The following is a 14,959-nucleotide window of genomic DNA, read 5'->3' on the forward strand; positions in this document are numbered from 1 at the left end:
GGAGAATGTGCCCAGAGGGAAGGAAAAAGACTCCAAGAGCGCTTGGGAGAGAGCAGGGCAAAGGGGGGAAATGAATATGCAATTCAACTTTGCTCCACAAGCCTGGAGAGAGAGCCTTCCTTCCTCTCCCAAAATTTCAGCCGCTTGCCAAAGATAGCCTCCATCACCCTAGATTGCAAGACTGAAAACAACCCCCCCCCTCCTTATAAAACTGTGTCTCACGCCTCTGCTTGCTGGCTTGTTTGCCTGGCTGCCTTCTGCTGCCCCAGCACAGAATCATAGCATTGTTGAGTTGGAAGGAACCACGAGGGTCATCTAGTCCAACCCCCCGCAACGCAGAAATCTTCTGCCCAATGTGACCTGCAAAACACCCATTTCGAAGATCTGCGGTGCTCAGAAACTCAACCCAAAGCATTCTTCTAAATTAAAAAACAAAACACCTATAAAACCAGTTATTAATTTGCCTTTATATCCCAACTTTTCCTCCAATCAGCTGAAGGTGACACACATGGTTCTCTCCTTATTCACCCCATCCCCAGAACAACCTTGTGAGGGAGGCTAGGCTGAGAGGTAGGCTAGACTGCCTGCCCCACAAGCCTCATGGCGAAGTGGGGAATTCGAACCCAGGTCTTCTGGGTCCCAGCCTGACACTATAACAAACCGCTGCACCACACTGACTCTTGAATGCAACCAGACGTGGCAATTCGTATTATTTACTTGTTAGTTCTTCAACTAAGGTCCCAGGATGGGCGACAGCAGTTTAATCACAGTACTGAAAACGTTTTAAAACAAGTGGCGCTGTGGTCTAAACCACAGAGCCTAGGGCTTGCCGATCAGAAGGTCGGCGGTTCGAATCCCTGCGACGGGGTGAGCTCCCGTTGCTCGGTCCCTGCTCCTGCCAACCTAGCAGTTCGAAAGCACATCAGAGTGCAAGTAGATAAATAGGTACCGCTCCGGCGGGAAGGTAAACGGCGTTTCCGTGCGCTGCTCTGGTTTCGCCAGAAGCAGCTTAGTCATGCTGGCCACATGACTCGGAAGCTGTCTACAGACAAACACTGGCTCCCTCGGCCTGTAGAGCGAGATGAGCGCACAACCGCAGAGTCGTCTGGGGTCCCTTTACCTTTACAGTCACAAAAGGCTCGTAGAAACATACACCTTGGGCAGGGGTCAGCAAACTTTTTCAGCAGGTGGCTGGTCCACTGTCCCTCAGACCTTGGGGGGGCGGACTAATTTTTTTTTTTTGGGGGGGAATGAACAAATTCCTATGCCCCACAAATAACCCAGAGATGCCTTTTAAATAAAAGGACACATTCTACTCATGTAAAACATGCTGATTCCCGGACTGTCCGCAGGCTGGATTTAGAAGGTGGTGGGGCCGCATCCGGCCCCCGGGCCTTAGGTTGCCGACCCATGACCTTGGGTACCAAACGCCAGGGTGAACAGGTGTGCAATGTCAGGTGTGCAATGAAGGTTCAGGGATGTCTCTGTGGGGAAGGAGTTCCACAGTTTAGGGGCTGCCCTAGAGAAAAGTGTCTCCCGCTGGGCCACCCCACAAGCCTCTGAGGGTAGAGGAACTGCCAACTCTGGCCAGCTCAGCACCCAAGAGTAGGGCTGGCCCAAGAGAGGCGAACCACAAAATGTTGTGCGCCCCCCACAATGGTGTGAGTGAAGATCTACAGCAGGAACAAGGGCAGGAGGAATCGTAGAACTGTAGAATTGGAAGGGACGCCGAGAGTCCAACCCTTGGCAAGGCAGGAATCTTTTGCCCAATGTGGGGTTTGAACCCATGGCCGCAAGATTAAGAGTCTCATGTCTACTGACTGAGCTGGGGGTGGTAGCCATGGGCATACGCGGGATTTATTTTTGGGGTGGCAGGCTTTAAGTTTGGGCGGCAGAACCGACTTACCTGAGATGCAATTGGTCATTTAGTAAAGGATTTTTGTTTATTTACTTGATTTGGGGGGGGGGCAGCTGCCCCTCTGCCAACCCCCAGCTATGCCCATGGCTGCAGCCCCTTTTTTCCGCCAAGGGGCTGCTGTAGAGGCGACATGGGGGGCTGCCAAAGAGGCAACAAAACTGGCCTCCTAGACCAGGGAGAAGAGTCGGTGGAAGAAGATTGGAAGAAATTTAAATACTATTTACAGAAATATTGTAAAATTAATGAATGTTAGAATGATGTTGGATAGAAACTAAGGGGTTTTTAGCTGCAATACTATAAGGGAATATGAAAAATGGATTATTAATAGGTAAAGATTTAATGTTATAATATTTTAAGATTAAAGATTTGGATAAACAAAGAGGGGAAGGATTTGCTGAACCAACAAACTGAATTGGAATACAAAAAAGGGAGGCGTGAGGAGGTCCGGGAAATAAGCTAATGAAAAATAAGTAATGGAAAGATGGGGTTGTTTTTAATTATTTTTATTCTGTATTTTTATTTATTTATTTATTTTTGTAATATTTTGAAAATCTTAATAAATATTTTATAAAAAACAAAAACAAAACGGGCCTCCTAGGGGCAGACTGCAGTAGGCAATGCATTCCTGGCCGTCCCTCTGCATCCTGCTGCCTGAGGCCATCGCCTCGCCTTGCCCTGCCTGAGAGGGTCTGCCGGGAAGGAGGCGGGTTTCCAGGTCCTCAGACCCTGGGTCCCCAACGTGAGCACCTCAAATTGGGCCCTGAAACGACCTGGGAACCCTCTCCGCTGTTTCAAAACGGGGGTTTCTATGGCTGAACGGAAGCGGCCCAATTTTGCCCAGGTTGCCCAGCGCCAGGGGGCTTCCATCCCACCCCGACCGGCAGGGGTCAAGCTTGTGTTTCTGTATCCGTGCATCTGCCATCCCATGCGGGGAAGATCTTGAGTCCTGGCAGCCGTTCCGCCCAGGGTGGTGGGAGGCTGCTGTATAAATACACAGCGGAGGCAGCTAACGGAAGCAATAAGTTAAACAACATGTTTCTGGGGCTGGGAGAGGTGAGGACTGCGGCCGGGAGCCAGTTCTGTCGCCCCTGACCCCACCACCGGGCTGCACGCACCGCTGCAACAAGTAGAAACAGCACCCAAAGCACCGAGGCTGATGGGGTGCCCCACAGCCTGTGGAGCTGTGAGCTTACAGGCAGGGAGACCCTGTGACCCATAAGATGTCCTTGGGTCTCCCAGCTCTCATCGGGGTCGGTCAAGGTCATTTAGGACGATGGAGGTTGTGGCCCAGTGGCTCCCAAACTTTTGTTGGGCCCCCACACCCGCTTGGTTCCATGAACTTGTGTCCCCCCCCCCGCAATTGCCCGCTATCCTGCCCGATAAAAAAGCATTATTCGGAAGAGCAGTTTGCATGGCCTGCTAAGGAATACTGTAGCACACTCAGATTCAAAACAAGGGGCAATTGCCGTATTTTTCGCTCCATAAGTCGCACCCGACCATAAGGCGCACCTAGTTTTTAGAGGAAAACAAGAAGAAAAAAATATTCTGAACGAAACAGTGGATGTATGATTTTTGTGGTTCATGCTGTGGCCACAGACATGTGATTTGATGGTGAGTTTGGGGTAGCTCAATGCAAAAATCCACGTGGATCCATGCTTTGTAACCACGTTTTTGCGCCGTTGCGGCCCCAGGCAACAGTGGGTGCGTGATTTTTTTGGTGCAGGCTGTAGCCATGGACATGCTATGTGATCTGATAGTGAATTTGGGGTGAGCAAATGCAAAAATCCTGAGGATCCATGTGGATCCGTCCTTTGTAACCATGTTTTTGCACCATTGCGGCCCCAGGAAACAGTGGGTGCGTGTTTTTTTGGTGCAGGCTGTAGCCATGGACATGCTATGTGATCTGATGGTGAATTTGGGGTGACCCAATGTAAAAATCCTGAGGCTCCATGGGCTTTTACCTCCCCCCTCCCAGGCAGCCTCCACTAGGGTCCCTTATCTCTCTTCCGATCCCACCGATCAGCTGTTTCCTTTCAACACCCCCTTCCCTCTTCTTTGCCTTAGTGTCTTTTCCTTAGCTGGAGCAGTTTTTTGCTCCTCCTTTTCTTCTAATTTCTCTGCTCCTTGCTTTAGTCTTCCTGTCTCCTCTCCTTGCAAGTTCGCTGTCTTTACCTCCCCCGCTCCCAGGCAGCCTCCTTTATTGCTAGAGTCCCTTATCTCCTTCCCCGATCACTTGCCGATTAGCGGCTTTGTTTCAACACCCACTTCCCTCTTTCCAAAAAAAAGAGCATGATCTGTTTTTTGCCCCTGGGCAATTGGGCTCCAGGGACCATGCATTTGCTCCACAAGATGCACAGACATTTCCCCTTACTTTTTAGGAAGAAAAAAGTGTGTCTTGTGGAGTGAAAAAGACGGTAATTGCACATTTATTCAGAGCCCCGTTAAAACTCTTCAGTTGAATTAATTTCTGCAAAACAGATGAACTTGATCCAGAGCTTTTCAAAGCCTGGCCATCCTTTGCACCTCCAGTGCCCACCCTGTCACCGCTTTCCCTCTTGATATCCCACCTTTGCCTCCCAAAGGATGGTTCCTGCCCCCTTTCAACCCCCACTACGACCCTGCGAGGTAGGTTAGGCTGAGAGGGCGACTGGCCACTGGAGCTTTATGGTTGAGTGGTGATTCGAACCCTAGTCTGACACTCTAATCCAGGGGTCAGCAAGATTTACCGCCCATGGGCCAGATCACTCCCACAGAGATCGTCCGTGGGCCGTACTGGCGCAGCGCAATGCCGAAAATCGCTTCTGCGCAGCCATGATTTTCGGCGTCTGGGCATGCGCAGAAGCGATTTTCGGCATATGGACATGCGCAGACATGATTTCCGGTACCTGCACATGCGCAGATGCGATTTCAGGCGCCGCTCAGCGTGTCGCTGCACTGTGCTGCGCTGGTTTAGCGCAGCGTGCGGGGGACTTGCCGAATGGGCGACTTGGTTTGGGGGTGGGTTGTGGGACGGTAAAACGGTTTTCATGGGCTGCATCCAGCCCGTGGGCCGCACGTTGCCAACCCCTGCTCTAACCCATGGGTAGGCAAACTAAGGCCCAGGGGCCGGATCCGGCCCAATCACCTTCTAAATCCGGCCTGCGGATGGTCCGGGAATCAGCGTGTTTTTACATGAGCAGAATGTGTCCTTTTATTTAAAATGCATCTCTGGGTTATTTGTGGGACATAGGAATTGGTTCATTATTATTTTTTCAAAATATAGTCCGGCCCACCACATGGTCTGAGGAACGCTGGAATGGCCCCCTGCTGGAAAAGTTTGCTCACCCCTGCTCTAACCACTAAACTGTGCTGGCTCTCCATTCATCTAGTCGAGTTCCCTACAGGGTCTCATGCTATCTGAGATTCTTTGAAGTGGAGTTGAGAGGGGTTGACTGTACACGCAAAGCACCTACTCCGTCACTGTGCTGTGGTGTCTCCCATCATCCACCAAGGATGGGTCGCTGGTGGGGTGTACAGGGTCTTATTTATTTATTTATCCATTTGTTTGTTTGTTATACAGTGGTATCTCGGGTTACATAGGCTGCAGGTTACATACACTTCAGGTTAAGAACTTTGCTTCAGGATGAGAACTGAAATTGTGCTCTGGCAGCGCGGCCCCATTAGCTAAAGTGGTGCTTCAGGTTAAGAACAGTTTCAGGTTAAGTACAGACCTCCAGAACGAATTAAGTACTTAACCCGAGGTACCACCGTACCACCCTTCATCTGTAAATCTCGGGGTGGTTCACAATATTAAAATAAAAGATAAAAAACCCACAAAATATATAAAAAAGAATAAAAACGTAACCTCTCCACTCCCTCCCACAACAAATTTAAAAGGGTATCGCATGCCAATCAGTCAAAGGCCTGGTTGAAGAGGAACGTTTTTGCCTAGCACCTAAAGGTGTATAATGAAGGCACCAGGTGGACTTCCCTGGGGAGAGCATTCCACAATGGGGAGCCACCGCAGAAAAGGCCCCGTTCTTGTGTTGCCACCCTACGGACCCCACGTGGAGAAGACACACAAAGAAGGGCCTCAGGAGATGATTTCAGGGTCCGGGTGGGTTTATATGTGTCAGGGAACTGACATCGGAGCGAGAGGCGAAGGGGAGGCTCCCAGATGATGCTGGCGAAGGACCCAGCAGCAGGGGGAGAAACATCTCAGTAGAGGGGGAAGCCAATCAGCGCAACACCGGGGATAAAGAGAGGCAGACGGGGGAATTGGAGAGAGGGCTCCAGGACTCTTCACTGGACACCAGCGGGGAGAGCACGGGTCCTCCGCTACCCACGCCTTCCCTGCGCAGAAGACTCCCGCGCAGTGAGAGGAGGAGGAGACTGGGTGTCAAACAACTTTTATGTTGGAAGAGGTTCAAGAAACGCCCACTGATGGATTCTGCCAGTGACTGAGGCAGCCACCATGAGAAGGGGCTGTGCAGTCAGAAAGGTTTAACAAGGCAAATTAACCGAGAAAGGCACCAGTTTACGCACGAGTAACTCATACCCATTACAATATGGAAAGAGGCCATCCTTGAAGTATTGCGGTCCTGAGCCATTTAAGGCTTTATAGATCAAAACCAGCACTTTGAATTGGGCCCGGAAACTAATTGGTAGCCCGTGCAAGACCGTCTTGACCCGGTGAACAACCTAGCTGCCAAATTCTGCCCCAGCTGGAGTTTCCAAACTGTCTTAATAGGCGGCCCCACGTATAACGTGATGCAGGATGTCTCAGGTCGCGCCCCATGTGTCTTGTGACATTGTTTCTCGCACCAGAGATTAAACACAAGACATAAGGCATCGGGGTTTACAAGCCAGGAAGCGCAGATTCCAAGCAAGCCTGATCACCTTTTAAATATTAGCCCCTGGCTAATGCAGGAATGTGGGTTAGGAAGGGGCCAGGAGCTGAGAAATGATGGAAAACCTTGTGACTTGGAACATGGAACAAGGGTGCATTGTCTGTGTGCAGAGTCAACACGGGATCGCCAGAGATAATGGCATTAGTGACGGCAACCCCAAAATCCAGCCGTTGTTTCAGTCTGTGTGTGGGCAGACATTATCTCCTTGCAAGGTCACACCAAGATTGCCGTGAAGTGCCGTCAGACGCATAGCCAGACCAAGTACCTCTGGGGTCAGAGGTCATCACTTCCCAGGTTGCTCCAAGACCCTTTTTGGTCTGAGGTTGGGGGCAGCGTGCGGGGAGGAGCTGTCTGAAACCAAACCCTTCACCTATTGCAGTGGTCCCCAAAGGTTTTCATTAGACCACCGTTCCATTGGTTCCATAAAGTCGTTCCCAGTGCCCTTGACTCGGTCCTATAAAAAGCATCCTAGCACTTTGCATGGTCCACTAAGGAAGATAATAACATAATAAAACGCAAAACAGCCAACAATGAATTGCACGTCTATTCAAAATAAAAGGAAAACTTGTTGTTGTTTAGTCGTTTAGTCGTGTCCGCCTCTTCGTGACCCCCTGGACCAGAGCACGCCAGGCACTCCTGTCTTCCACTCCCTCCCGCAGTTTGGTCAGACTCATGCTGGTAGCTTCGACAACACTGTCCCACCATCTGTCATCCCCTACTCCTTGGGCCCTCCATCTTTCCCAACATCAGGGTCTATTCCAGGGAGTCTTCTCTTCTCACGAGGTGGCCAAAGTCTTGGAGCCTCAGCTTCACGATCTGTCCTTCCAGTGAGCACTCAGGGCTGATTTCCTTCAGAATGGAGAGGTTGGATCTTCTTGCAGTCCAAGGGACTCTCAAGAGTCTCCTCCAGCACCAGAATTCAAAAGCATCCATTCTTCGGCGATCAGCCTTCTTTATGGTCCAGCTCTCACTTCCATACATCACTACTGGGAAAACCATAGCTTTAACTATACGGACCTTTGTCGGCAAGGTGATGTCTCTGCTTTTTAAGATGCTGTCCAGGTTTGTCATTGCTTTTCTCCCAAGAAGCAGGCGTCTTTTAATTTCGTGACTGCTGTTACCATCTGCAGTGACAAAGGAAAACTAGTTAAATTAATTTGCCCAAATTGATGAACTTGATCCAGAGATACCAGCTTTTCAAAGTCTGATAGTCATTTACCCCTGCCAGTGCCCCCTGATGTCCACTTGACCCTTATCACGCTGCCTAGGTAATCCTGCTGACCCCAGGAGGGAAATACCACCTGCTTTGAGAACCACTGACCTATCCAAACCGTAGCTTGGGCAGGACCCAGAGAACCAGTGGGCTGGCAGAGGGTGAAGGTTAACGCCACCTTTGATGCCCTCTTCCTTGCATCCCAGAGGGGCACCCCTCAAGCATACTAACTACAAGGCTCCAGGCGCATCGCCCTGGTGACCCTTGGCAGGCAGAGAGGTGAGAGCCAGTGCGGTACAATGGTTAGTGTCAGACCAGGACCTGGGAGACCAGGGTTCAAATCTCCATGCAGCCATGGGACCTTGGGAGCCAGCCACTGCCTCTCAGCCTACCCTACCTTGCAAGGTTGTTGTGGCAGTTAAAATGAGCAAGGGGAGAACCATGTGCAGGGCACCTTGAAGGAAAAGGTAGGATATAAATGCAATATACAACAAACAAACCTCCAGTCTGTTACATACACCCCTGGACACACTTTGTTTTTGCTTTTTTGAAATCGTTTTTATTTGATTTTACAAATATAAATTTGTAATGCATATCCATATACAGTGGAACCTCGGTTTTCGAGTGTCTCGGAAGCCGAACATTTCGGAACCTGAACACCGAAAACCCAGAAGTAATTGCTTCCATTTTCGAACGCGCCTCGGACGTCGAACAGCTTTTGTGGCGTGTTTTTCTATTTTCACCATCAAATTGCCGGCAGCCCTTTGTGCTGAGGTATAGAGATTACTCTGAATCTTGAGACTTCCATGGGTCAACATTTACAACTGCATAATATTCCATAATCTATGTTTTAAATCAATCCGTATTATCCATAGTATTTGTTACATTAGAAGTGGGTTTCAAATCCTGCTAATATTTCCAAAGGACGTGCGCAAACCGGAACACTCACTTCCGGGTTTGCGGCATCCGGGAGCCAAAACACTCGACTCGCAAGGCGTTTGGCTTTCAAGGAATGACTGTACGCCATGGCTGTCAACTTTCCCCTTTTCTTGTGAGGAATCCTATTCGGAATAAGGGAGTTTCCCTTTAAAAAAGGGAAAAGTTGACAGCTATGCTGTACACAGGTGGCGCTGTGGGTTAAACCACAGAGCCTAGGGCTTGCTGATCAGAAGGTCGGCGGTTCAAATCCCGTTGCTCGGTCCCTGCTCCTGCCAACCTAGCAGTTCGAAAGCATGTCAAAGTGCAAGTAGATAAATAGGTACCTCTCTGGTGGGAAGGTAAACGGCGTTTCCGTGGGCTGCTCTGGTTCGCCAGAAGCAGCTTAGTCATGCTGGCCACATGACCTGGAAGCTGTACACCGGCTCCCTCGGCCAGTAAAGCGAGATGAGCGCCGCAACCCCAGAGTCAGTCACGACTGAACCTAATGGTCAGGGGTCCCTTTACCTTTACATGCTGTACGCTGAAATGGCTCCTAGACACACTTTGGATCTCTTTTTCCTCCTTGTGCTCCAGTTCTGGAAATCCTGAACCTGATCCACAAAAGGGATCTCATGGTGGCCGACGAACACATCATCGAACTGGAGGCCGAGTGTGAGCAGGATGGGCAGCAGAGCACGGAGGGCAGCGAGGTCCGGAAATCCGGGAGCCGGAAGGCCAAGGATGTGGCGCTGCTGTACGAGGCCTTGCAGAAGGAGCTCTGGGCTGTCCTGGCCGAGTCTCTGGCCGCCAAGAGCTCCTGCCCGGCCCTGGAGCTCGTGGTGCGAGTGATCGAGCAGGAGGAGGACACCGACCGCAAGTGGCTGGCGGCTCAAGGGGACCGGGCAGGGGGTTGCGGACCCCGGCCACGGGCCATGAAGCAGCAGTGGGCCGAGGCAGTGAGCCAGCTGGTCGGAGAGCGGCTGCGCCAGTGCACCGAGGGCAGGGTCCTCCCCGTGGCCACGAAGATGGACCGCCTGGCCAAGTGCGCCCTGGAGGACCTGTGCACCGTCAAGTTCCACCTCTTGCACGCCTACCCCAAGGAATACGAGGCCTTCGGGGTCTACCTGTGCAGCTTCCACCAGGGACTTGCCAGGTGCCTGGCCGAGGCGGTCCAGAAGAAGCTGAGCATCTCAGACCTCTACTTCGTCCTGGATTGGAGCAGCAACATCTACCAGAGGTAAAAAGGGCAGGGACGGGTCTGGGCGGTCGGCATGCCCTCCATCATTTTTCTGATACAGTGGTGCCCCGCAAGACGAATGCCTCGCAAGACGGAAAACTCGCTAGACGAAAGAGTTTTCCGTTTTGGAGGTGCTTCGCAAAACGAATTTCCTATGGGCTTGCTTCACAAGACGACAATGTCTTGCGAGTTCCTGCTGTTTTTTTCCCTTCCCCCCCTTTTTCTAAGCCGCTAAGCCGCTTATCAGCTGATCCGATCAGCAGATAAGCCGCTAAAAATCGCTAATAGCGCTAATAGCGATAATCCGCTATTCCGTCAATGGGCTTGCTTCGCAAGACGAAAAAACCGCTAGACGAAGAGAATCACAGAACGGATTCTTTTCGTCTTGTGAGGCACCACTGTATTATTATTCTATAATAATATTAATAATAATTTTATTATATATACCTCGCCCATCTGACTAAGTTGCCCCAGTGACTGGGTGGCTTCCAACATACAGTGGTACCTCGGGTTACATACACTTCAGGTTACAGACTCCGCTAACCCAGAAACAGTACCTCAGGTTAAGAACTTTGCTTCAGGATGAGAACAGAAATTTTGTGGCAGCAGCGGGAGGCCCCATTAGCTAAAGTGGTACCTCAGGTTAAGAACAGTTTCAGGACCTCCGGAACGAATTAAGCACTTAACCCGAGGTACCACTATATATAAAAAGATAGTTAAACACTGAACTTTTTAATAAAATAAAAAATCATCCCTATACAGTGGTACCTCAGGTTAAGAACTTAATTCGTTCTGGAGGTCCGTTCCTAACCTGAAACTGTTCTTAACCTGAGGTTCCACTTTAGCTAATGGGGCCTCCCCCTGCTGCTGCTGCTGCCACGCGATTTCTGGTCTCATCCTGAAGCAAAGTTCTTTACCTGAGGTGCTATTTCTGGGTTAGTGGAGTCTGTAATCTGAAGCGTCTGTAACCTCAGGTACCACTATACAGGGCTGCCTTCAAATGTCTTCTAAAGGTTGTATAGTTACATATCTCCGTGACTCGGGGATCACATAACCCCAGACCCTCCAACGTTTTCCAATCAAAATAGGGACGTCCCAGGGAAAAGAGGGGATGCAGTTGGCGCTGTGGGTTAAACCACAGAGCCTAGGACTTGCCGATCAGAAGGTCAGCGGTTCGAATCCCCGCGACGGAGTGAGCTCCCGTTGCTCGGTCTCTGCTCCTGCCAACCTAGCAGTTCGAAAGCACGTCAAAGTGCAAGTAGATCAATAGGTACCGCTCCGGCAGGAAGGTAAACGGCGTTTCCGTGCGCTGCTCTGGTTCGCCAGAAGCGGCTTAGTCATGCTGGCCACATGACCCGGAAGCTGTACGCCGGCTTTCTCAGCCAGTAAAGCGAGATGAGCGCCGCAACCCCAGAGTCGGCCACGACTGGACCTAATGGTCAGGGGTCCCTTTACCTTTACCTAGGCGAAAACCAAGTGGCTGGTGCCAATTTGTCAAGTGGAAAAATTCCTACCAGGCCGCTTAATGGCGACCAACCAAGGTCCATAGCAAGGTCAAAAACCTTATAGGGTGGTAGGGTGGGGAAAGCAGGAACAGCTGGCAGGCGGCAAAGAGGGAGATCCCTGGCTGTGTCCTGGTTTAAATAGGGTAGGCCATGCCCCCAGAGCCAGCCGATTGGCTGGCCAGGAGGTGACGCGGCCGGGATTCCCCCCCAATCTCGTGGGGGCTGGGTTCCATCCACCCCGTGCTGTGGGGCCGTGAAGCTTGCAACCCCACCTCCTCCGAAGGGCGGATCTCCCACACATCATTGCTGTCCAAAGGTCACCCTATATACTGAGGTAGCTAGCATGGTTCTCTCCTATGGGCTCCAGCCAGTGTGGGCTGATGGTCATATAATTGTCGAGTGGGAAGGGAGCCCCAAAGGTCATCCAGTCCAACCCTCTGTGATGCAGGAACCTTAGTGAAAGGAACCCTGGCAGAGGGCCGCCCAACCTCTGCTCAAAAAATCTCCAGTGGAGAAGAGTCTACCACCTCCAGGGACAAGGGAGCTGGGAGACCAACAGCGTCTGTGGGGCATTAGTGTGGGCTCGTCCTGGACAGTTCAGTGGGTTAGAGCCTGGTGTGATAATGCCAAGGTTGCAGGTTCAATCCCCGTACGGGGCAGCATAATAATAATAATAATAATAATAATAATAATAATAATAATAATAATAATTTATTTATTTATTTATTTATACCCCGCCCATCTGGCTGGGTTTCCCCAGCCACTCTGGGCGGCTCCCAACAGAATACTAAAAACACGGTAAACGTCAAACGTTAAAAACTTCCCTGTACAGGGCTGCCTTCAGATGTCTTCTAAAAGTCAGATAGTTGTTTATTTCCTTGACATCTGATGGGAGGGCATTCCACAGGGCGGGTGCCACCACCGAGAAGGCCCTCTGCCTGGTTCCCTGTAACCTCACTTCTCGCAGTGAGGGAGCCGCCAGAAGGCCCTCAGCGCTGGACCTCAGTGTCTGGGCTGAACGATGGGTATGGAGACGCTCCTTCAGGTATACTGGGCTTTTGAGGCCGTTTAGGGCTTTCAAGGTCAGCGCCAACATTTTGAATTGTGCTTGGAAATGTATATGTTCCTGCACTGGAGGGGGCTGGACTAGATGACCCTTAGGGTTCCCTCCACCTCTAGGATTCTGTTATTCCCTTTCCCCCTTCTATTTATAGGCATGTTTTACCAAGCACTGATCCTCACAGAGCCAAATGACCCCATGCACCCAGGCTTGGGGAAGTCAGACGTTTGTTCTGACCTGGTTTTGTTCTTATTTTTCTTCGTAATAAACAAGATAGTTCAGATATGTGACTAATACTTAACACACAGCCTGTCCCTTTGATGAAGCTCCCTTGATTAAGGGCTTTGAACACCAAAGCCAATGTTAATCCCGCAGCTGATTTTGGAGGGTAAAGTTCAGCGCAGGGATGTATGAAGTCATAACAGAGCAACCCTTGAGCATGTCCAGAGTGACTCCTTGCTCACTACAAGCTTTGCCCCAGACGCATCTGACTCCAGCCTGAGAGGCTGTCACAGTCTTGCCTTTGCGCACAGAAGGTAGGGAGGTTGTGAGCGAAACTTATTAATTATTATTAATATCCCAGCTTCCCTCCAGATCGGGGATCAAGGCAGCTTACACAAATTAAAACTTTCATATAAAATATAAGAAGCTAAAATTGTATAAAAGACCATCATTAAAGAGTCATTAAACTCTAATAGAGTTGAAACAATATTTTAAAATAGATATATTTGACTACAGATAGTAAAAGCAGCAGAACGCTATGTATACGTCCTTTCCTTTAAAAACAATTAGTCCCTAAGGCCTATCAAAACAAAGTCTTCTGTAGGATTGGGCGATATCTGGTTTTCAGCATTGTCATATATCACCAGCTAAACATTGTGATATACCTATATGTTGTGAAGTCTGAAATAAGGATGGAGCTATGTAGCGGCATTGGCTGGCTTCATGGTTTTCCCCACATTGCGATTGTTGCATAGTGCACACACACCCACATACCCACACACCATGATTTGCAATATATCGCCAGAACAAAAATTATGAAACCATTATCAGAATGCGGCAGTTACACTAGTGACTGGGAGTGGCTGTCGAGATCACATAACACCAGTCTTGAAAGACCTACATTGGCTCCCAGTACGTTTCCGAGCACAATTCAAAGTGTTGGTGCTGACCTTGAAAGCCCTAAACGGCCTCAAAGGCCCAGTAGACCTGAAGGAGCGTCTCCACCCCCATCAGTCTGCCCGGACACTGAGGTCCAGCACCAAGGGTTTTCTGGCGGTTCCCTCACTGCGAGAAGCAAAGCTACAGGGAACCAGGCAGAGAGCCTTCTTGGTAGTGGCACCCGCCCTGTGGAACGCCCTCCCATCAGATGTCAAAGAGATAAACAACAACCAGACTTTTAGAGGACATGAAGGCAGCCCTGTTTAGGGAAGCTTTTAATGTTTGATGCATTACTGTATTTTAATATTTTGTTGGGAGCCGCCCAGAGTGGCTGGGGAATAAATAAATCATCATCATCATCACAATATGGACTTCAAACTGGACGATATATTGATATACAGTGTTACCTCAGGTTATGTACTTAATCCGTTCCGGAGGTCCGTACTTAACCTGAAACTGTTCTTAACCTGAAGCACCACTTTAGCTAATGGGGCCTCCTGCTGCCGCCGCTGCGCGATTTCTGTTCTCATCCTGAAGCAAAGTTCTTAACCTGAGATACTATTTCTGGGTTAGCGGAGTCTGTAACCTGAAGCGTATGTAACCCGAGGTACCACTGTATCAATATATCTTCGCCTGCCAGTGGAAGGACGGCAAGGAGGGGTCCAGTTTGGCTTCTCTAAGAAGGGAGTTCCAAAGTTGTTTGGCAGCTGCCGCCGCCAACAAAGCTCTCTCCCGCTGCCCCATAAAGCGTCCATGTGAGGGCATTTTTTTGGGTCAGTGTGTGTGATGTACTTTGCATCCCTCTGGAGGAGTTCGTGCTTCTCACCCCCGCTCTCTTTCTCTCCGCTGCACAGAGAAGTTCTCGGCCGAGCAGAAATCTCCTCCCTGGTCAAGAGCCAGGAGCTGGGCCCACTGCTGTCCCCCGAGACCCAGCTGAGCCTAGAAGAGGACCTCGTCGCTGCTGTGAAGGTAAGCGGTGAATCGCAAAAGGGTGATGGGGAAGCAGCTTTCCGCTGTGGCTGCGCTGGGCCCGGGGGTAACCCAGGAAACGTGGTCCG

At 50.3% G+C, this 14,959-nt stretch overlaps 1 protein-coding gene across 1 annotated transcript in view; it reads left to right on the forward strand.

The window, feature by feature from the left end:
* Nucleotides 1-14,959, forward strand: part of EXOC3L2 (exocyst complex component 3 like 2) — a 54,016-nt gene that overhangs the window by 14,213 nt on the left and 24,844 nt on the right. The window contains exons 3-4 of the mRNA XM_081200248.1: nt 9,533-10,175; nt 14,756-14,870. Coding sequence (XP_081056374.1) covers nt 9,533-10,175; nt 14,756-14,870 — 758 coding nt within the window. The remainder of the gene's footprint in view (nt 1-9,532; nt 10,176-14,755; nt 14,871-14,959) is intronic.

Source organism: Podarcis bocagei, assembly GCF_964188305.1.
Source record: "Podarcis bocagei genome assembly, chromosome: 7".
In the NCBI taxonomy this organism is placed as follows: Eukaryota; Metazoa; Chordata; class Lepidosauria; order Squamata; family Lacertidae; genus Podarcis; species Podarcis bocagei.